This window comes from Chanodichthys erythropterus, chromosome 18, assembly GCF_024489055.1.
Source record: "Chanodichthys erythropterus isolate Z2021 chromosome 18, ASM2448905v1, whole genome shotgun sequence".
Taxonomy (NCBI): Eukaryota; Metazoa; Chordata; class Actinopteri; order Cypriniformes; family Xenocyprididae; genus Chanodichthys; species Chanodichthys erythropterus.
Window position 1 is genome coordinate 35,750,093 of NC_090238.1, and position 23,940 is coordinate 35,774,032.

Genomic DNA, 23,940 nt, shown 5'->3' on the forward strand with positions numbered 1-23,940 from the left:
CTTTACAGTACTTTAAAGCAGATTTGTGGGAATGACTAAAGATGATCTTAATTGGTTCTCTTTGGATAAACATATGGACATGTGATCACTCTTTATTTGGTGCATGTACTACTGCAGCCTGGGTAGACCACAAACAACATCCTCTTAAGTTTAGATCCCACAGATCATTGATAGGCCCTCGATAGTTTCAAAGGACTCCTGATCTGAAGTTGAATATCTCTCTCACGGGAGGTTACGAAAGAGATTCCCGATTATGATTGTGTTCAAGATCTAATGCCAAAATGATGCATTCTCCCAGCTTAGCCTAGATTTAGGTTTAAGCCTAAACCTTCACATTGGGTGATTTAATCTACACTGACCAGATTTGCCCCAGTTTCATTGAGGAATTGAGAATGTAGAATAATCCGTTCGGACTGTAGGTTGGACTGTCTCAGTGTCATCTCTCGCTGTCTGGCCACACTTTCTGCCATCCCCTTTATTAGCTCTAAAATGACTCTGTGCTTGCTCGCCAGAAAGCATCCCACCAGAGATCAGGGCTACAGACAGTGGGAACAATGGACCTCTGGGGGAGGGGATGGGTAGTATGTTGGTTCCTCCCTGCCTATTGTCTGAAGAGCAAGTTGTTGAGAGCATGAGCTCCTGTAAGCTGACTCCTCTCAGAGCTGGAACATGAGATATGTGGCCTTGCCGGGCCCCTGATCTGCCCAGGGCCCGTGCATAATGAACTACAGTGGACCACAACAACACTTAACATCATGTGTGGACATTCAGTCGAAGCTGTTTTGTTTTAGAATGGTTCATTCAAAAATGTGTCTCAAAGTTTGTCTAGCTGTTTTTGTTTATGGGTTGGTTTTGATGGTTGCCCCCTACACCTGCCCTTTTTCAGCTAGCCCGACAGTCTACTCTAAGCGTTCCCTTCCAGTCCGTGATTGGCTGTATTCCTTGGTTCCATATGCAATATTGTGAAAGCATAAACCCCTCTTCACTGTCGCCACATGTACAATCTGCTCGGTTTGATTCAGTTCACTAGCTGTCTGAAAGGATGTGGTTAAGACTCATATGTAGAATTTGTGAATAATCCTCACGCAAGCCTGTAAACGAGGACAGTCATGTGTCGAATTGCCGTTCCTCACACATTTGGCGGGTTTTTACAGGTTTCGCTTCAATGTAGCTCTGAAAGAAGGGAGGTGTCTCTTTGAGCTAGCTTGCCAGCTCTTTGTTCTACTGTTTGCTCGCGTACAGTGGAGATGACATGGCTGTTCCCAGAGGTGTACAGTTTCCCTTTTGCCATATACCTGGGCTCTCCTCGAACACTTCATTTCATTTCTGCATGATCTGCTTCAGTTCAGGATGTAGATATAACACGTCATTTTGGCTGTCTTGTTATGCCTGACTAATTTAGTACTCAAAATGTCGCTTTGATATGAACATGCACTTGCTCCTGTTCACTACCTTTAAAAGGCCTGTGTGTTTGTCCCTGAACACAGGAAACCCCCTCCAGAGACAGACTGCTGTGGGAAACCCAAAAACAAAGCCCTCTGGACTGGTTTAAAGCTGTCTCTTTTTTTCGTGTATTCTTTTACCCTCTCAATCTCTTGCACTTTCTCTGCCTCTTTCTCTTCTCTGCCAGCACTTAACAATTACACGATACAAAGATTTTCTCTACACAAAAGTGACTTGTTGAATTACTTGTCTGCGGATTTCCAAGCTGAGAGACCAGAACGTTTGCTACCACAGACTTTGGCACATCATGTTTTCATGTGTGTAATGAGATCAGAGTTTCACTCGTTGTGCAAAAGAATGGAGATCAGACTCAGGAAAAGCTGTAATGTAAAATCCTAATGAGTCTATTTCAAGTCTTCCTGGGAATTTTCTACGTGCTGAATGACTTTGGAAGTTGTAATTACAATGCAATAAGATAAATTCTTTTTAACTTTGTCACTTGTTAGTGCAACAAATTTAAGAGCAATTGATGCACATGGCCTGACCAGGTGTGAAGCAACAAGATTTCAGCAACAAGCAATTTGTCTGTTTACACTGAATGACACAATCACAATCAGAACGGTGTGTAGAGTGTTTGTACGCTCTCTCATACTTACAACGCTTTGCACAGCATAAAACGTGTACCTTGAATTTCAATGATGCTACACTACACAGCATGCTTTTTATAGTTTTCCTAGTGAAGCTCAAGTGTTGTGTGGTATTAGCAGCAGGACAAACTCCTGATTTAACATTGATTAGAGATTGATTAGGACATGATGTTTGGTATGTAATTAATTCTCATGTGTATGTTATCATATCTTATCTGCTTCAGAGAATGATGGGAAATGTAGTTGACAAACTTGTCGCCTCATAAACTGGCTAAATAAGTAATATTTTCTTGCCATTCTGACTAATATTCATTCAGCAGTACACAAAGTTAATCATTCCGACAAGACACAACTCTCAACAACAAACTTTTTTTCTTTTTTTTTTAACTGTTGTCGTTACACATTTTACATGCTCATTATATATGATGCTTGTTTGCATAAATCAGGTCATGTCTGAGTCTGTATTGTTTTAAGAGATCTGTGTGTATGTATGTCTATTGTCGCCCCTTGTTTTTGCTCCAGATAACTCCAGACTGAAGGTTTCTCTATTTATTAGCTGCCATATGGAGCAACTCTACCCTTCCCCGTCTTTGATGGACATCTGTTGCTTCCGAATGTGACACATGTAGCAAACATGTCCTCTGTAGGTCACTGGTCAAAGATCAAACTTCTTTAAAAGGTAATAGTTGAAGCCCCCATAGCCCCCCTCCTCTTGGTCAAGTCAAGAAGTCTCTTTCTCCTCCGCTCTGGTGTATTTTTGGTCCCAAGGTAGGTGCCGGGATCTGAACATCTACTCAGATTTGGTCCAGCTGCTGTGGTGGTCACTCTACCTCTGTGGAATGGCACAGTGGTGGGGGGAGGTTCCACTAGGCTGCTTTTATTTAATAAAGAATTGGGGTAAAGAGGGAGGTGGTATGGCTCTCTAGGTCAATTGGAGTTGCCAGGGAGTCTGGAATGCCTCTCTTTCTCTCCCTTCTGTCCCTGCTGTTGCCCTCGGAGTCAATGGGAGGTGAAAGCTGGTGTGTCCACGCACATACAGAGCCTGTAAGAATTAGGTTTCCCTTTCTAAGCCATTTGTGTTTTTGTTCTGTACAGGGATTTGGGGTTGAATCCTTTAATTCTGAGTTTTCTTGACTTAAAGTTGCCTCAGCAACTACAGAAACCCAAATACTTTATGTGTGCATTATGCTTTGCTGTTATTTTGGTCTTAGGGCTTTGTGAAGATTTCAAAAAAAGCAATAAGATTTCTGATAACAGGAAGTGGTGACATCACATGTGACTGTGTCACATAGCAGCAGCAGTGCTCACCTGGGCTCTTTGTGTACAGTTTGTTCACTTGTTAGTGACTTATTTTTATTTATGCTCCTCTGTTTGGACACTATGTGAGGTCTTGGTCTTTATGTGGTTTCCAGCTTTTATGTCTCCCTACATTCTGCCAATAGATCCTTGAATATGGGCTCAAATTACACATCCTAAAACAGAAACAGTGTGACTGACACTGCTATATTGTGTGTTTAAAAAAATGATCCAAATGTTCTGCTTTGAACGTGAAGGACCACTGAATTCCTTTATGTCCTTTAGAGAGACACACAACATATTGGATATTGGCCAAAGTCCCTCTGTGGTGAAAATCAAGTTTTTAATGTTGTTTGTCTATGTCTATATAGTGTTTTTAAAATGCTTTAAGACAAACTATGTGCAAATTCATAAGTCGGCATCATTGCTGAGTATTTTCTCTTTAAAGCTGCAGTAATCTAAAGACCGTTTCAAAAATGCGGTTTGAAATATCCGGTGTTTATGTCGCAAACTACCTTGTAACCAATCACGTCAATGTGTGGGCGGGCTTTAGCATGTTTAGCATGCTGCGAAGCAGGGCAGTTTTGAGAAGACATACTGGTAAATTTTTCTGTTTGTATAAAAAATTTGGTATATTTAGCAATATAGGGTGTGCGTGATATTACGATATATTACGATGTTATGATGAACGTTCATGGTTTGTGTAACATTAGCAACACATTATTAGCTGTTTGATAACGTAGTCAAGCAAAAGGCTAATCATATTAATTACCGTTATGTGTCCGACGTTGTAAAAAGCGATACCATTGCGTTTACCTCAGTAAGTTGACCGAGTGGATCTCTGAGCTTGTGAATAAAGTGAGTGGAGGCGGGGCTAATTAGCATATTCATAGGTCTGTGATACTAAATGAACCAAGGGTGTAGAGTTCACATTCAAGCTATTTTAAGGCATGATAAAAAAAAAAAAAAATTTCATTTTGGTGGTCAAAGATGAGTTTTAAGATATAAAATTGACTACAGGGAGACTTCAAATTAACTTAAATATGAATCACTGAAATAAAGATTAAAGTTGGCATGAAATGAAAATACACCTAGCGATGCAGTGTGGGTGAACCATATCGATAGGGAACGCCGTTGAATATATGCTTGCGTTTTACTTTCACTTTGAATAGGGAGTGGCGTTGCTGAGCGCCAGTTCTTCAATACATTTGTCAGACGCTTGGGCTCTGTTGTGCAACGAATCCTCCGCCATGGTCTTGTCAGTCATCTCATCACATGATCAGTAATCTCTGATTCCTGCTGCACTCACGAGACTGCAGCTCATGTTAGATGAGCTGGATGGGATTGAAGCGACCATTATCCAACTGAATTAAATGGTTTTTATTTCTGTAAAAAGCAAAACGACAGTGGAGGTGTAATGTAAACTTAGCGGTGGCATATTCTGTCCTAATTTCACCCTCATAATCAATCATGGCAATATCGTGAGACATCTCACCACGTTTTAATCTTGCGAGATCTCGTGGCATGAGATCTCGTCACACCCTCATATGCAGTATATTTGGAGCTTTTGAAAACACGCTATTCTGAGAATATAAAGAACTGTTTAGGTTCTAATGTTGTCTGCAGTGTTTGTACAGGAGCTCAGTGGATTGGGCTTATTTTAAATCTATCTACCATGTGGGTGTGTGTTCATGTACAGAGCAGTAGTCAGCCTGTGGTTTACTCCACAGGAGGGTGAATATAGAACACTGGGTCACTTAGTACACACAGAAATGGGGCCACAAATTTGGTAAAATTGACCTTCGCTTTCAGTAACACAAACGGGCATAAACAGACGTAGACACTTGCTATTTGAGCAATCTAAATCAAGCTGTGCCAAAGTCTAAATCATAACCTCAGCTCAGGGTGAACATGTGGCATGATCTGGTCTGGTGAATTAGATATTGATCATTTGTGGGTTTCTCCATTGCATATTCTATGAAGAACCCTCAGGCAAAACTGCAATCTGGGTCACTGTAACAGAGGACCACCATGATCATTGATCAGCCCCTTTTTGGCACCAGCATGTGTGTCAATCATGACAATGGGACACATTTGCTTCACTTTTCTCCAGTGTAAAATTAGAAAATGAAACTTACACTTTCTCCAAGCTGCTAAGACACATTTACTGAAAACACATTTCTCAAAACTATTAATACAAAACCATAACTTTAGACTATGAAGTAACTTTAAGCCCATAAAACATTCAGGTACACTGAAAACTCATAATACGCTTTATTTAAAACAATGATGATTAATAATTTTAATAAAGTTTTTCAGAGCAGCATGCATTTTGTACATTTCAGGTGCAAGAACACAATTTTTTTTTTTTTTATATTTCCTGAACATACCGTTTTGTATTTGTCTATTGTTTTGGGAAAATTGTGCCTCGTTTGAAGATATGTGTGTTTGCTGAGAAATTAGCAGCTTTTGTGAAACATACGTATATATAAATATAATATAATATAATATAATATAATATAATATAATATAATATAATATAATATAATATAATATAATATAATATAATATAATATAATATAATATAATATAATATAATATAATATAATATATGTGTGTGTTTGCAATAGGGCTGTCATTATATCAGATTTTCATTACACTATTGTCGTGGCCAAAATGATTTACAGTAATGATTTTATCGTTATCTGTGAAAAAATATCAGTAAAATCCAACTGATTATTTACAGTATTATTGTATGTGTATTGTGTAGTATATGATCATTATTATTACAACAACAACAACAACAGCAACCACCAACAACCAACCAACAACAACCAACAACAACCAACCAACAACAACTTTTAATATCCCTGTTATTGTAATTTCTGGTATATTGCAACACCAAAGTTTGCATATAAACTAACACGCACATCAAATGTAAAAAAAAAAGTAAATTTTATTAAAAAAAAATCTAAAGCCCTTCCAAAGAACCCATCTGTGGCTCTGTTTTAGATTTACAAAATAAAGGATTGAAATACAGATTTGCAACCATAGTTTAGTGAAGTAAGCCTTTTGTATGCGTTTGTACTGTTGCTGGACAATAAACAGTCTCAAACATTCTCCGGTTTCTCGTGTGAAGTATTCTTGCGTTTCCTCATTCCTGTATCTGTGATGGCTGCAGTCTCAGAATGGAACACAATGGCTCTGAATACTCCCGTTACTCACTTCTATTCATCTGAGCTTGGCCTATTCTAGTCATGTTTGTATTGTGATAAGCATGAACGGTCAATTTGCTTTGACTTTCTACCCATCAAACTAAATATTTATTTGCATTTGGAATCCAAAATAGCATCCTTACAGGGAGCATGTACATACTCGGTGACCCTGAACAGTTTATTACAGAGATTCATTTTTCTGAGACCATTAGTTTTCTGGTATTGTCTCACTGGGCAAAGAAGCAGCTGCTGATGTTCCTTGATGTTCAGTGGGAGAAATGTGATTGGCAGTAGTGTTGATCCCAGAGCTCCATCACTGCTGTGTTATTGATTTATTTTTACTGGAGAGGGGTCCCATGGCCCCCACAGCCCTTTTCTCCATCCATCCTTTCATCTCAGATGAAGAGTGATGTGTACCTTTTTCATTTTCTTTTCATTTTTTTGTCAATACCCAATCTAATATTTCTCATGTTTCTCCTTCTTAAAGGTGCCCTAGAATCAAAAATTGAATTTACCTCGGCATAGTTGAATAACTAGAGTTCAGTACATGGAAATGACATACAGTGAGTCTCAAACACCATTGTCTCCTTCTTGTGTAAATCTCATTTGTTTAAAAGACCTCTGAAGAACAGGCGAATCTCAACATAACGCCGACTGTTACGTATCAATCGGGCTCATTAATATGTACGCCCCCAATATTTGCATATGCCTGCCCATGTTCAGGGCATTAGACAAGGGCAGCCAGTATTAACGTCTGGATCTGTGCACAGCTGAATCATCAGACTAGGTTAGCAAGCAAGAACAATAGTGAAAAATGGCAGATGGAGCAATAATAACTGACATGATCCATGATTACATGATATTTTTAGTGATGTTTGTAAATTGTCTTTCTAAATGTTTCATTAGCATGTTGCTAATGTACTGTTAAATGTGGTTAAAGTTACCATCGTTTCTTACTGTATTCACGGAGACAAGAGCCGTCGCTATTTTCATTTTTAAACACTTGCAGTCTGTATAATTCATAAACACAACTTCATTCTTTATAAATCTCTCCAACAGTGTGTAATGTTAGCTTGAGCACTATCAAACTCATTCAGAATCAAATGTAAACATCCAAATAAATACTATACTCACATGATCCGACGCATGTATGCAGTATGAATGATGAACATCTTGGAAAGATCCATTTGAGGGTTATATTAGCTGTGTGAACTTTGTTTATGCACTGTATATAGAGTCGAGAGCTCGGGGGTCAGGGAGCGTGCGATTTAAAGGGACCGCAGCCTGAATCGGCGCATATTTAATGATGCCCCAAAATAGGCAGTTAAAAAAATTAATTTAAAAAAATCTATGGGGTATTTTCAACTTAAACTTCAGACACATTCAGGGGACACCTTAGACTTATATTACATCTTGTAAAAACTGGCTCTAGGGCACCTTTAATTCATTCTCAGTCCATTCAAATATTTTTGATAATTGCCATAAATAATATATTAATTTAATGTCTCTTATGATGACTAAGGCTCCATTTATTTGATAAAACAGTAAAACAGTAGAAACAGTAATATTGAAAAATATTAAAAATTTCAAATAAATGTTTTCTATTTTATTATATTGAAAATTTAATTTATTCCTGTGACGTCAAAGCTGAATTTTGTCACATGATCGTTCAGAAATCATTCTAATATGCTGCTTTGGTGCTCAAGAAACATTTTTGATTATTATCAATGTAGAAAACAGTTGTGCTGCTTAATATTTTTGTGGAAAGTGTGATGCATTTATTTTTATTTATTTATTTATTTTTATTTTTTTTAGGATTGTTTGATGAATAGAAAATAAAAAAAAACAGGATTTATTTAAAATAGAATTGAAAATCCCAAACTTTTATATGGTAGTGTACACATAACATATAATTTAAATACATGAAACTTTATTCGCAGTGTGTTTGACTCCTGTAATGTGGCACATTTTAACAGCAGGAAGTAATGTAGGCTGGGATTTGGTTTTATCAGTGGATGTGATTAAATGGAATCATGTTAGGTTATGATATAATTGGATTTGATTGTTCCCAGCCCGCACAACTTTGATCATGTCAGCAGAAACATAACATCAGATGTGAGGAAAGTAACATTTTGAACGTATTGTCCCCATAAAATAGCATGCACTGATGAAACCGCACTGATCAATATAAGCAGGGACATTTGTGTAAAGAAGTAAGTGAAGATAATTTTGATTTCATGTTGTTTTAAAATCAGTTTAGATTATTTGTGTCAAAACCATCCTGAATGCCAACGTCCACTCCCAGTGTATAGATAATGATCATGTGTTAACCGCACTGGCTCCCCCAGCAGGGGGTGGGTAGCCCCAGAGCCACAGGTCTGAACAGTACAAGTGCTCCTGTCCTACTTTACCGTTCAGGCATTGTTCCACATGGCAACAGAGGAAATGAGCTCAGGAAAGTTTCTATGAAACTTTCCAACTATTCTGACCAGTTGCATCATGACCTCATGCCAAACCACCATTTTTAGTGGATGTTCCAATGGCGTAACAAAGTATGAAGGTGCCAAGGTTATCGTTGTTGTCCTGATTTTACAGTGGAAAATGCCATTTGAATGTTTAGTGAAGTTTAGGAGGCCAGCAAAACCAGCACTCCCATATTTCCTCAGCGTGAAATCAAAACATTGGCTTCACGCTATTCCTTCCGCTCTTTTCGCTTTGATTTTCCTCCTTTTTATTACGGGTGTAGCGCTGAAACCCTATTGTAATTGTTAAAATTTCCAAGGATCAGCATTCTCCCATAAAAGTGATCGGGCAGACCAAATCGTAAGTCGTAGAGACGTGAAACTTTGAGGGCTGGTAGTACTCACAGTCTACAACGTCACCAAGGCTCGGCCGGATTGGCCTGACGGGGGCGCTACAGCAGTCAAAAGTACGAAATGGCTCAACTCCTTAAGTGTTCTTATAGTGTCTCAAGTGTTTCATATCGTTGAAATCCTTGGCTCAAGGCGGACATGATGCATGCCTCGGATTCGCTCATCAATCTATGAAATTTTCAGGTATTTTGGATTTTTTGAAAAACCTACTTTTGCGAACTAGTCCTAGGTTTTTGGCCTGGTCAGAACCAAACCTGTGCAGTGAGATTCTCTGGAGTCTGATTGTCAATAATTATCAAAAAAAGGTTGAAATTTCAATTCACTAATTCTAAGGGCCGCCAAAATGTTTTAATTAGGGGGAGCCACTTTTACTAAAATAGCTAACTCATGAATTGAATGAGATATTTTCACCAAACTCAGCACACCTATGTAATAACTTATTCTGTGGTCACGCGAAAAGGATACGGTGACGGGCTACTTGATGGTGCTATAACAGCAAAAAAAAAAAAAAAAAACCTTGACAATGGCTTGACAAAGTACTTCACCGTTAGTCCGATTGGCTTGGAAATTGGCACACAGTGTCTTTGTCCAAGGTGCCATGATTGTCTATGAGGACATTGACAAACCTCAAAAAAATGTCCGCCATCGGCCAATGAAGTTTGAGCAGCTATCAGACAAGGTTAATGGTGGTCGATCGGATTGAAACTCGCTGGGCATGTTTGGCTTGTGTACAACATTCATACCACATGGTAGTACTCCTCATTCTGAACAACTTTGCCTCTAGGACCGCCGCTGTCCATCAAATCGTTCATTAAATATTGGAGATTATTTCAAAAAACAACTTTGGCGAACAAGTTTTGGCTCAACCTCGATAACAAGCTTTATAAACCATAGTGAATTGCCTGTATTGGCTGTAAATGGTCTTTTCCATCTATGATCGAGATGGTTACAGGCTTGCTAATTTAAAGCTCCAGTCCATGATTTTTTTTGGCCCTCTAGCGGTTAATAAACAGAACTGCACGCGTCTTGTGGAGGGACATTGTAGCCGGAGCTACTTTTCTCTGTGTATGTCTATGGCGAGTCAAGCAGTTACTGTGATACTCTGCGGCGGGTCCTACCAGTCCGGCCTGAAATAGTCTGAATATAAACACTTATTCTAAGTGTACCATAATGATTCAGGGTAAGACAAAAACACAGTTTGGAAAATGGATTAATGATGCACATTCTCATTATATAATTTTTGTACATCTTGAACACAAAAAAGTTACGGACAGCAGCTTTAAACATTATACCTTTTTACACATGTGCTTAAATGCCTTAAAGTGCTTGAACCCTGATAATTGCTGCTCGCAGCTATATTAGAATTTTGTCTTTCTTAATAGTAATTTTGTTTTCAAAGGACTTTGCCTAGATTAGAAGTTGGGAAGTTAGTCTTTCAACCAACACCTTGCCGGCACTGTGATATGGATACATGTCCATAAATAATTTACTTCAGGCAGGTAATTTTCAGTAATGATGCTGTTGCAGGTCCAGTGTCGTCTTGTTATTATCTGCTATGATGAAAGGTTATCTTTGTGGTGACATTACATTTAGAGTTGTTCTCTTTTTTGTTTTGTGTATTTGCAGTAGTTTCTACAATGGTAATGTATCTGAAATCATGTAGGAACCTTAAGTTCCCTAAGCCTGTCTCTGTTAGGTAAGGAATGTTAACTGATCCTTCATCATTTTTTCCATCCTCAGCTGTTAGTTGAAACCAGATACTGACGCTGGCATGAAAGCCTCCTCGTCTTGCATATGACTCAAATCTATTAACTAGCCTGCTTGAATTTAGCAGCAGTGATCAGGTTAACCAGCCATTAAAGAATGAGGTGTTTATGAAGAGACCGCCTAACGTGAAACTACTGCACACACCCCATCATGGTGCAGCTGTCGAATCAAACACTGTAAAGAGCTTTTTCTCCTCTCAAGTTGAAACGTGCACCTTTATGTAATTATACACACCAGACTGGCTGTCAGTCAGAAACACTTAAGTTTCTTCCCAGAGTGCCTTGCTTGTTCCTGTGTGCATAGTTATCTCAGAAGTGGTTTTACATCAGTGGTCCTGAAAATACAGGAACGACAAGATTACTCAAGTGGATTGTAATGTTCGTCTTGCATATATTGTAAAGAAACATTAGTTTTGATGATATGTAGAAAATGTCTGATGTAGGGCCCTACGATTTCCGCAATGCAAAAAACGCATACAGAATCGCGGAATCCCGTCATAAAATTGGAATTTACTATTTATTGCGGAATGTCATGGAATTTGTCAAATTTTGGATGAATGAATAAAAAGCAGGCCAGTACACTTAAAACAAATTAAATCGCGAAATAGATTAATATCTGTGAATATTAAACTGCAAAAAGACTATTTAAATGAATCCTGCATGTCTGTGTCTCTGACATGACACAGAAACGTGGTATATACTATATTTTAAAGGAATAATCTCAGTTTTTCTTCCATGCTTTAATTTTAACAGTAAAGTTCTATTGTTTCATTATTAAAAAATAAATTAATTTTATGCATTCATTTGATTGCCAGAAAAATCAAAATATGAAACAATTTAATTTTTTTATTTAATACATTTTGTTTTTTTAGAATTCAGTTAATTAGACATGTTTTTTGATTATTACAATGTACTGTAATTAAACCATTAAAATGGAATCCAGAAAACTTAAAACAGAAAACAGAATTTGGTAAAAATAGAATTTGAGGGGGGCCCTAAAAAAAATGTTTAATGTTTTATAAATTATTAAAATTTCATTTAAGTACCAGTTATGATGTCAAAGCCTTGGTTCTTATGTCACATGTCTCATAACAATCCAAAGAGTTTATCTACCAGTTAATTGGTTTAAACCAATGTATTAGGCTAAAACCCTTTACCTATAAGTTTTTGGTTCGTTACATATTCTCAGTGTTTGTGAGGACGGTAGTAAAGAAAGGAATGCTCGCAGGCCTCTGTTTTGACAAAGGCAGTGTGGTCTGGCACTGGCCTCAGTTGGGGCGGCTCTATTATACTGGATGAGGGTCGTGTCTCTGGTCTATATACACAAAGACCTCCCCTGGGAGTCACTCCTGTGAGATGAAGATGGAGTTGTCAGCAGGGGGTCCAGGCTTGATGATGTCAAATGGGCACACTTTCTCATTAGCTGTGTAGCTATTCACTTGGGTGAGAGTGTGTGTCCATCTGCCTAGTGCCTATAGCATGACATAGTTTGTTGAAACTAGGGATGTACAGAACCACATATTTGGAAACTGACTAGTCAGTGGGTTGCCTTTTATGTCTAATCCGTCGTAAGGATGTCCTGTTTAATCAGGCTTGTTTACGTGCAGATGTGTTCTTACATTCAAAAATAGTAAGACAAAGCACAACAGTATGGAACCAAAAATTGACTATAATATCAGTTTTAAAACTTAGTTCATTTCAGAATTGAAATTTCCTGATAATTTACGCACCCCAATGTCATCCAAGATCTATGAAATTGTGGTTTTTGAGGAAAACATTCCAGGATTTTTATCCATAAAGTGGACTTCACTGGGGTTCGACGGGTTGAAGATCCAAATGTTTCAATGCAGCTTCAAAGAGCTGTACATGATCCCAGCCAAGGGATAAGGGTCGTATCTAGTGAAACGATCGGTCATTTTCTTAAAAAAAAAAAAAGTGTATATACTTTTTACCACAAATGCTGGTCTTGCACTTTTTTTTGTTTTGTTTTTGTAAGGCCGTTTTGACATTGTCTTTGCACGTTCGCTTTGTAAACACTGGGTAGGTACTTCAGCCTACCTTTCTTACGTGATTATGTAATGCGTGGCACATCGCAGAGCAGTGCAAGATGAGAATTTGTAGTTTAAAAAGTATAAAATGTTTACTTTTTTTAGAAAATGACCAAACGATTTGCTAGATAAGACCCTTATTTCTCATCTGGGATCATGTAAAGCTCTTTGAAACTGCTATTTGGACCTTCAAGCCATTGAACCCCAGTGAAGTCCACTATATGGAGAAAAATCCTGGAATGTTTTCCTCAAAAACCTTAATTTCTTTTTGACTGAAAAAAGAAAGACATGAACATCTTGGATGACATGGGGGTGAGTAAATTATCAGGAAATTTTAATTCAGAAGTGAACTAATCCTTTAAAATAATATAAAACACATTATGTATAAAATCATGTTTTATGTGAATGTGTTATATAAATAATCCCCACAAGATCCGTGATAAAGCATGGTTCTGCTTTCTCGAATATAATTTCATGTCAGTTGCACAGAAACAATAAATCTGGTACGTAATTCTGTCGCTGATGTCAGTGCTCTTATCCAAGTGTGTTTTGGAATGACGGGTTTGGTCAATTAGACCTGTTTGGTCTTGTTCATTGTGTACTTTTGTTGAGCTTTGTTGCCCTGGAGGCCATTGTGCCTGAAGTCAAGTCCATTAGTACATGGGCACACGTACACTCCTGCATATTTATTCCCTCAGTTCAGTCTCTTTTTTTTTTTTTCTCTTTCCTCCCCTTTAAATAATTTTTTAAATATTGCCTAGCTCATATTTTCCCTGTATGTTGGAATTTGATGTTCTCCACCCAAGACGTACCTCGTCTGGGGCTGCTAATGCATCCCATTTCCATTTTGATTTCCTGCCTGTCTGTTTGTAAGTAGGAGTTTCCTGTTCCCACGTTACCACTGACCCTGTTTTAGGTACTCGTCCCAAATATTGACACTCAGCCTGCCCGGCTATCTCTCGGTCTGATTCATGCCTACTTTGTCCTTTCACTGTTGCCTTTTTACATGGGTTATTTAAGGTGCCATCACAGTGCACTGAATGTTTCCATGTCTACCCATTTACAATAAGCATGTTTTGTTTTTTCTTTCAGGAGCATCTTCAGCAGCTCATCGTCATGAACCTGCCCAATGTGCTGGCCATTGCCAAGGACCCATTATCAGGTATTGTTCAGTCATGTTATTATAAATAAGCCACTATATTGTGGTACAAAATGGGTGCCTTTCTGGTTTGACTAAGTACATTTTTAAGTTAAAATTTTTAAACGTTCTATAATGTTTATAAACTGCATATGTGTAATAAATGTATATATATATATATCTTCAGAAAGTTAACTTTTATCTGGATCAGTTCCTGTATCTTCACTATTGTAACTATAAATCACCTACTATCACTTTCCATCATGCCCCAAAGCAAAACATACGCCCTACTGATCAAAACTCCTCATTTACCACCTCACTCGCATACACCAGCCTTCATAAACACCCTTTCACCTTCTGATATGGGGGTGTGCGGACAAGGTTCTGGCTGTCTGGGGAAGGAAACACGTGTTGTGGACCTTGTAATGGTGGGAGGAAAGGAGAAAGGCCAGAGGAAGCTTCTTGGGACCGAGCCCAGCCCTGAGTGCTGACTGGGGATCTTGCTGTTGACAGCAGAGCAGCTAGAGACATGAAACCAGAACAACTAGGAAATATGGTCTGGGATTAGTCAATTATAAAGCTTTAATCTGTCAATTTACAAAAATATTTGACTGTAGAATGCTGCAATGCTTGCAGTCAGAATCAAGAGAGCTGTGTAATAAAAAATGTATAGATAGTGCTGGCAAGTGATATAGAGTAAAACTATAGGGTAACTTTGCCGATTTTTCAACCCACTTGTTACAATGTCGGTAGTGTATGTACGTGTATTTCTCAGTAAAAGCTTCAGGGCTTTTGAGAAAACTCCAGCATTTTTGTATATCTGCACACAGGTGGTCAGATCTGCTGAGGTTTATTAGCAGAACAGTTATTGTAAGGGTAGGTTTATCACTGAAAAAACAGAACATCATGGTGACAGCCTTTTTACCTGTACGCAATGACATTTTGCTTCGGGTGGAACTGACAGAACGGCAGTTTCTTTCAGTTTTTCCCTTCCGTATGGTCTAAAGTACTTTGTTCATGGTCATCCAGTTGGAAATGTTGACTACAAACATGGGGAGTTTTCAGATTTTCCGTCATGTAATTCTTGCACCCGGTAACAATGCAAGTTGACAACGTTAAAACTAAAAGTTTGCTAAGAAGTATTTCCTCCTAAAGCAAGGCGGGATTTGGTCAAGTGTATCCATAGCAGACTGGTGGGATTGACCTTAGACAGCATCGTGCCCAAGTGCATTATGGGTGTTGAAGTTTCCCAGCTATTCCTACCTATTTTCCTACCTAGCAGCGAGGGCTGGGACAATACATAGAATTTTGATTGACAATCTGGAGGGATTCTGATATTTTCCGATGTATTGCGACTCTCTCTAGAATCGATTCTGAACTTAGTTTTTAACAGCAGATGGCACTACTATACATGCTTTAGAAACACTTATACACTGCCTGCTTTCAGTTCTTTTACACACACCACTTAAACCTAAAATAATCATTCATAAAGTTCGAAAATGTTGAAGCGAATTACAAAACTCATGTCATAAAAGCATTCTGAGCTGAGGTGTATATTTAACCACTCACATGACTCGGCCGAATGTATGATCATGATCGCTGTCTAGCAGTTTTCTTCATCAGCATTTGAGTGTGCGGCTAACAACTAGCCTAGAGCGCCATCTGCTGTTAAAACTAAGCTAAGAATCGATTCAGTAGTGAAAATATCAGAATCGATCCAGATTCATTGTATCGATCGAGAATCAATGTATTGTCCCAGTCCTACTAGCAGCCAAGTTTTATTAAAAGCCCATTTTGCCAGCAGTGAGGTACCCCTTTTAAATTGCTTATTGAATATATTATTAGCAAATCTACTACTGAAGTTATACTAAACTTCTGTAAAGATGATGATACACAGGGTAAAATTTTTGATCAGTGTTGCTGGGCAATGTTCCTTGGGCACTTTCCCATTGAGAATAGGCTACAAATTTCTATCTGGATACTTTGGATCGAAATATGTTGCCCATTCTCAATGGGAAAGTGCCCAAGTAACATCGCTTGGCAACATTATCCGGCAACATTGCTCAATAAGTTGCCCCGTGTATCATCACCTTAAGTTTTGCATTTAAATTGGTGTCATAGGTGACCCATGTTATATTCCAAAATATATATAGTACAGTAGACTATTGACAAACACATACAGTATAACAGGCCTTTGTTATAATGAGGTTTGTATCTGATCTGCCGTTTGACCTTTATGAGTATGTGCATAGACTAGATTTCCTTCTCTGCTCATGCTTGCTACTTACAGAATGCTGTTTAATGATTTTGCATATACAAAATTAACCCTTATCGTGGTTATGGCGTCATTTTCTGCTTGTGATAGGTTATCAAAACAGTCTGAGATTCACTTTTTTTTCCTGGTTGCTGTATTAGAGCTTATTTATGTAAATTTTGTTCAATGGGCTACTGATAACAACATTCTAGTTATGAAAAGATCTAAGGGAGTAATGTTTCCCACAGAAAATGACTGTATTATGAATATGTTTCACAGAAGGCCTGGTTTTTATATGCTGGTCGATATGTTTCTTATCTTGTGTTGCCTGTGCAACGTTTAGCTCTCTGATGTTTGTGTTTTTACATTAAGCTTCACTTGTAGTGGACAATAGTAATTTCCCCACGGCTGGTAAAGAGCTCCTCCTCTGCTATCTGTGTAAAGGGGGGTACGCTGTAGGGTGGGGTGGCGTTGAGCAACAAATGGTTGCCATGGCGACAGCACCCCCACACCCACTCCATTCTCTCCAGAGTATTTATTAGTCTAAGACTGCCAGACACAAACAAACTCACCAACACACACAGACACAAGCTTCAGAAAAGTAATTCAAAATAACATGATCTCAAAGGGTTTGTGTGATTTGTAAAAGAGTTGGTGTGTTTAGTTTTTTAATTTCTGTTGTTTTATTTATAGCACCTTTATTCTCAATTCTTGTGATTTTGAATCGCTCAGGTAAAAGCATGGAAGAGTTGAAGAGACTGCTGTTGCTGATACTGGGCTGCGCTGTTCAGGTAAACTGCTTGAATTAGCAGAAATCTCCAACCCACATTTTGAGACCAGTACAGGAAATCATATCCATATCACCATGCCTGGGCATGCCTCTGCTTTTCCAAAGTAAAACTAACACATGCTCATTATGCTGCAAAATCAAGCATCTATTCAGATATGTCCCAGATAAGTTAGCAAAGATAATTTGGTTAGATTTGCTAAAGTGTTTGTGTCTCCTTTTCCTGAGCATTGTTCCTCACAGTGCAAGCCTATTTGTCCCCACACTTTTAACCCCCTCTCTAGCTGGTTTTTCCTGTTCTTTGAATGGATAATAAACGGCTCACATTGATTTAGAGCCTTAAACTTCACAGCGTAACATTTGCCTGCTGATTTGCTTTCTGTTCAGAGTCTCTTTGAGCCTGTCTAATCCTCCACCATAACTTCCTCTCACTGTATTCCAGTCACGAGGCACTCAACTCAATCCCTTTTGAAAGTGTCCCTGTATTCTTTTATTCAAAGGCGGGCTCAATCTTTGACGTGATTCCTGCGCTTTCATTGCCAGCAGTTTATTTGACTAATCACTATCATTAAGTCATACTCATGAATTCTTTGGCAGAGCTTATTTCATAAATACACTGGATAGTTATTTCCTTCTTTGTTCATCTCTTCCCCTTTCTCTTCTCTTCCATTTCATTTATGTCATCAATCTTTGTTTCCTTTTCCTATTCTCCTTCCTTTCCCCCTTTTTTGTTCCTTCACATTTCTCATCATTTCCTATGTCCTTCCACTTCCTTGTCTTCATCCTCTTTCCCATTCACATCCCTTCCTTACCTATTCCCATTCCATCTTCTTCTCCTTCCGGTACCTTCCCCTTTCTCTTTCTCTTCCTCCTTCCTGTTCCTGTTCTCATCCTTTTGGCTTTCCTTTCCCTTCTTATTCTCTTTCCTGTTCCTTTCCCATTCATTTTCCTATCATTTTCTCTTCCATTTAATTTTTTTCCTCTTCCTCTTTGAATACCTTCCCCTTTCCCTTCCACTTTGCTTTTCTGTCCCTTCTCCATCCTCTTTCCCTTTCTTTTCTTTCCCCTTTCTGGATCCTTTCCTTTTCCTTTCCTCTTCTTCTCCTCCTTCCTTTTCCTTTTCTGGTTCCCCTTCCTTCTTCCCCTTTCCCTTTCCCTTTCCTATCTCTTCCTTTTCCCTTTCCTGTTCCTTTCCTATTCCCATTACTTCCTCTTCTCCTTCCGGTACCTTCCCCTTTACCTTCCTCCTTCCTATTCCCGTTTTCATCCTTTTGTATTTCCTTTCCCATTCATTCTTTTCTCTTCCCTTTTAATTTACCTTTCCCTTCCTCTTTGTTTTTCTGTTTCTTCTCCATCCTCTTTCCCTTTGTCTTCCTTCCTCATCCCTTTTCCATTCTTTCCTTTTTTGGATCCTTTCCCTTCCTCTTCCTCTCTTCCCTTTTTCTATTCCCTTCCCTTTATCTACTCCTCCTCTTCATTTTCTTTCCCTTCTCCTTCCTTCTTATTTTCCCATTTCCACATTCCTTCCTCTTCCTTTTCTGGTTCCTTCCTCCTTCCTCTTCCCTTTCCGACCCTTTTCTTTTTCCTTTCCCTTCTCCTTCCCATTCCTCAACCTCTTTCCCTTTCCTTTTCCCTTTCCCATCCTCTCCTCTTCCCTTTCCATCCTTATCCTCTTTCCTAATTCTCTTCCTCTCTCCCAACAGTGTGATCGTAAAGAAGAAATGATTGAGAAGATCAAGCTGCTTGACATTGAGACACAGGCTATCATCGTGACTCATATTCAAGAAGTGAGCTTCCTGATGTCAACCAATAGTATATATATATCTCATAAATGGAGCATGCATTTGAGGCCCAAAATTTATTTCTGATTACAGGTAACTCACAACCAGGACAATGTTCTGGACCTGCAGTGGATGGAGGTTGGTGAGATGCCTGCTGAGCAGTTGGACCCTCTGTCTAGGACCATGGCCTTTCACCTACGTAAACTCATAGACGAGCGAGATGAGTCTGCTGAGGTACGCAGATCTTACCAGCACCAACTACAGTCAGCTATTTTTTTTTAGGAAGTTGCTTTAAACTTCTAAAGAGATTGATCATAACTGATTAGATGCTGATAGCTCTTTTTTGTGTCCTTAGCTTATCATAGAGCTGACACAAGAGAGGGACTATCTTCAGTCCCAACAGCCTTCCAGTCTCTTGGGCTTTTCTAGCCCTGAGCACACATCCCTATCCCCCGTCACCCTACTGTCTAAAGAAGATCGTCAGCATTTGGCTGTGGAGCTGGCCGACACAAAGTCCAAACTACGGCGCTCTCGCCAAGAGTTGTAAGTGTGTTTTGTACAGTTATGACTTTTTGTTTTCCTCTCTGGGTTCAAACTTCACTGGGACAGCTAGCTTCACTGACGGCACTATCAAAATAAAAGTCTTGCTTCTGACATAGAAAGCAGAAAAACTTATCAACCAATGTCTATAATTAAAAAATGACAAATATTAGCCGATATTCTGGCATTGGCAATATATTGGTCATCCACTAGTTAAGCCTGTCAGTACTGTAAACACTTACTCTTGTGCATGTACTGTCTACAGAGAGGAGAAGACAGAGCAGTTGATTGATGCCAAGAACGAGATTGAGCGCCTGGATGCAGAGATTCAGAAACTCAAGCAGGAGGTATCTCATCAAGACTTTTAAATTCACTCTTTTCATGGCTGTATCAAACTGAGAAACACTTTAATGAAGCTTCAGTGATCAGTTACTATCAACTGTTGTGTTTGTGTATGAGCAGAACATGCAGTTGCTGACAGAGGCACGCTCGGTGCGGGTGTACCGCGATGAGGTGGATTCTCTAAAGGAGCGTGCTGGAAAAGTGGATCGTCTAGAAACTGAACTGGCTCGCTGCAAAGAGAAGCTAAACGATGTCCATTTCTACAAGACGCGCATAGAGGTAACAACACACCAACCTATATTACATTTCCATTTTAAAAAACTTGCATTGTATAAAAAAGAGACTCTTTGTCATTACCTGGAAAAAGCATAAACTAGCCACACACCACTTTAATCTGAAGGGGTGAAATTGATTTCTTTGTGAGGTGACTGATGTACAGCTGCCTGCTGAGAGCCCCTGCTGCTTTTATTTCACAGATATAATGCCTCAGGTGTCCGCTGAGGCCCTGAGCTGTCACTGACAGCCCTCTGACTCTCTCAGTCTGCTGTCGTCATGCACTCTATCACTTTTGATCTTCTCTTTTTGTCCATCTCTTCATTTTTCTCTCTTGTCTCTCTTTTGTGCGCAGGAACTAAGAGAGGACAATGTGACTCTGCTGGAGACAAAATCAATGCTGGAGGAGCAGCTTACTGGGGCCAGGGGGCGCTGCGACAAACTACACGAGCTGGAGAAGGAGAACCTCCAGCTGCGCTCCAAATTGCACGATATGGAAATTGTGAGTGTTATGGGAAATTATTTTGTTTGTGTTTATACATGTTAATCTTTACACATCTTGGAATTCAATTTGGTTTGGATTCACAACGTGATTACGCAACAATTCTTCAGTTGTCTTTTTGTTTTGTAGCGTAGGGGCAATAAATCATACTGTAGACCTAGCTGATGCATTTAGGCCTTTCTAAAGTATATGAAAGCTTTGATACTTGATACTTGAGGGTTCTCTGGAATTGACCACAAGAATGCCATTGTTCCTTCAGATCTGTGAGTGGAAAAATGTATTATCTAATGCATGCCTTATTCCTGACCTATTTTAGTTTAAGGCATGTTCACACACCAAGAGCAGTTTGTCAAAGCAATATGATTTTTGTCATTGCAACAATGGAACAACTGCTTAGCAATGCATAGGAACTTGCAGCATGCTAGAAGCCAACTAACAATAATTATCACCAATGCAACTGGCTGTAGTTTCCTTTTTTTCTTTTTGGAAGATGAATAATTTGAGAAAACATTGCGATGTATTTGTGAATCATTCCCCCCCCAGCCCTAAGTGAATTATTTTTCCTTTTGTATGTGTGTGGTTTAGGACCGGGACAGTGATAAGAAACGCCTGGAGGAATTGCTGGAGGAGAACATGTTGCTGGAGATCTCTCAGAAACAAAGCATGAATGAATCGGCTCACCTTGGCTGGGAATTGGAGCAATTGTCCAAGAACAATGAGGTCAATGAAGGTGAGTCCACTGCATTGCTCTCGCACTGAAGTTCAGTTTGAAAACCTCTGAGACAATGTCTTGCACCCCGTTTACATCATGTGTTTTGGTCAATCGGATCACACGTGGACCACTGTAAGTACAAGTGTAAAACGTCTTGAGCTGGTCCACCTTCAACCACTTCCAGGGGAACTCATTTGATTGGATCTAATTACCTAATGCAAAAACATTTATGGGAAGCACGAAAAAGCTGATACATCTTAATACCAGGTCTAAATACAGGACTTTAGTCGAGAGATTCTGAGACACTAATCTTGAATATTAGATTCTGTGTTTGTAATACTAACCCAACATAGAAAGGGTCACATTTTGGTCATGTGCTGTTGACCTATTTTCTGTTTGTCAGTTGTTTGTTTGTTTTAAGAACCCATCCCAATGCAAATACTCTTCTACCAGAGAATCTTGCCATTTTATTCATGCAAAGTGAACAAACGCTTGTTTGCTACTAATAGAGTATTTGAACCTTTTTCTGAAAACAATGAATCTCTCATTTGTGCCTGCTTAATGGAGTTTATTAGCTCTGAGTCAGTGTTATCTTGAGAGAACTGGTAACTGAAATATCTGTACCCTCAGGCTGTTTGTAAGCCATTAGGCATGTATACATGTTGTTTGACTCAGCACCTGCCTACTTAAAGGGATAGTCCACCCAAAAATGAAAATTGTCATCATTTACTCACTCTATTAGTTTCTTTCCTCTGTTGAACACAAAAGAAGATATTTTAAAGAATGTTTGTAACTAGACAGTTGACGGTAGCCGTTGACTTCCATAGTATTTTTTTTTCCTACTATGGAAGTCAATGGGTGCCATCAACTGTTTGATTACCAACTTTCTTCGAAATATCTTCTTTTGTGTTCAGCACAAAGAAAGAAACTCGTACAGGTTTGGAACAACTTGAGGGCAAGTGATGACAATGTAATACCTGTACAGTAGGGTTTAAAATCTGAGACCACACTGACAATATGGAATTTAACATCTAATTTATTAAAGCATTATTTATTGATAATCAATTATAATACATAATCAGTAGGTCTTGGAGCTGATGTGCTTATTATCTGCATTGTTTTGTCTTCTCCTACTACAGCCCGTAAGTCATTCGTGTTTGAGCTGAATGAGTCCGCATCCAGCCGACTCTTGAAGCTGGAGAAGGAGAACCAATGCCTTCAAAGCACAATCCAGGAGTTAAGAGAAGCCTCCATCAACATGGAAGAAGGTCAGCTGCATGCAATGGAGCTGGAAAGAGAGAATCAGAGCCTCAGCAAGAAGGTGCATCTCTTTTCTACATTTGCTATTTACTGAGAGCCAGAATATTGAATACTGATAAGATCTCTTCTGTGTTGTGTGTTTTAGTTGGAGCGTCTGCAATCCCAGTTGGACCAGGAGAAGCAGACAACTCAGGACATGGAGAACCTTGGAGAGGAGCTACTAAGGGAGAAACAGACACTGGAGAAAACTCTGGAGACAATTCAGGCAGAAAAAGACAGACATGTGAATATCTAAAGAAAGAAAACTCTTATTATGTTCTGTAACATAATGATCATATGACCCCTGGTGGCAAAATGAGTTTGAATGAGCATGGGCTATTTTTGAGCTACAGGCAAAACGAGTGAAAAATGTAAATTTTGGTCGAAATTGAGGTTTTCACAAAAATGAGTTCATTAAGCAATCCAAATGCTCCAAATAGCAATTAAACATCTAAAATTATCTTTATTTGTACAGTATGTTTTCTGAGAGGAGTACCTTTCCTTTGAATATGAAAAATGCTGTTTTTCTTTGCTCAATTCTCAACCACTGGCGCTTCCCTCAGCACAAGTTTGGTATCGTTTTAAAGCGCAGCATTCAAACTTTGTGAATATTCAGCAAATTCTCAATGGCTTGAGTCTGAACCAATGAAATGTGATTTTCAAACTCATGCTGATGTAAGCAAAACAATCTTACTCGCGCTGACTGACAGATCCAGAGCAAGCGCACAAAGACACCCCAGACAGCGCGCAAACCCAATATACAACCCAATGTACAATTTACACAGAATTATAGTATTTCAAAGTATGTCTTGGCGAGTATTTACGCCAACATTATCTGTGTAATGTATAAGTGAATAAGTGAATGTCTGGTTAACTGCTGGGGAAAACATCTCATGTGTAACATTATATTACATCCGTAATACAGTAGGCCTAGCTATATCTTATATCTTATAGAGATTGGTTTTGACTTGATTTGTGCCAAATTTGGTTTTATTACCAGGGATTTTAAGGTATGGTTGCTAGA

At 38.9% G+C, this 23,940-nt stretch overlaps 1 protein-coding gene across 1 annotated transcript in view; it reads left to right on the top strand.

Annotated features, from left to right (window-relative positions):
* The window catches only part of ccdc88c (coiled-coil domain containing 88C), a 76,252-nt gene that overhangs the window by 14,467 nt on the left and 37,845 nt on the right, over positions 1–23,940 (top strand). The window contains exons 4-14 of the mRNA XM_067366644.1: positions 14,381–14,450; positions 17,413–17,471; positions 19,171–19,254; positions 19,342–19,482; positions 19,604–19,791; positions 20,054–20,135; positions 20,251–20,409; positions 20,759–20,905; positions 21,491–21,635; positions 22,757–22,938; positions 23,023–23,160. Of these exons, the coding sequence (XP_067222745.1) occupies positions 14,381–14,450; positions 17,413–17,471; positions 19,171–19,254; positions 19,342–19,482; positions 19,604–19,791; positions 20,054–20,135; positions 20,251–20,409; positions 20,759–20,905; positions 21,491–21,635; positions 22,757–22,938; positions 23,023–23,160 (1,395 nt within the window). The remainder of the gene's footprint in view (positions 1–14,380; positions 14,451–17,412; positions 17,472–19,170; positions 19,255–19,341; positions 19,483–19,603; positions 19,792–20,053; positions 20,136–20,250; positions 20,410–20,758; positions 20,906–21,490; positions 21,636–22,756; positions 22,939–23,022; positions 23,161–23,940) is intronic.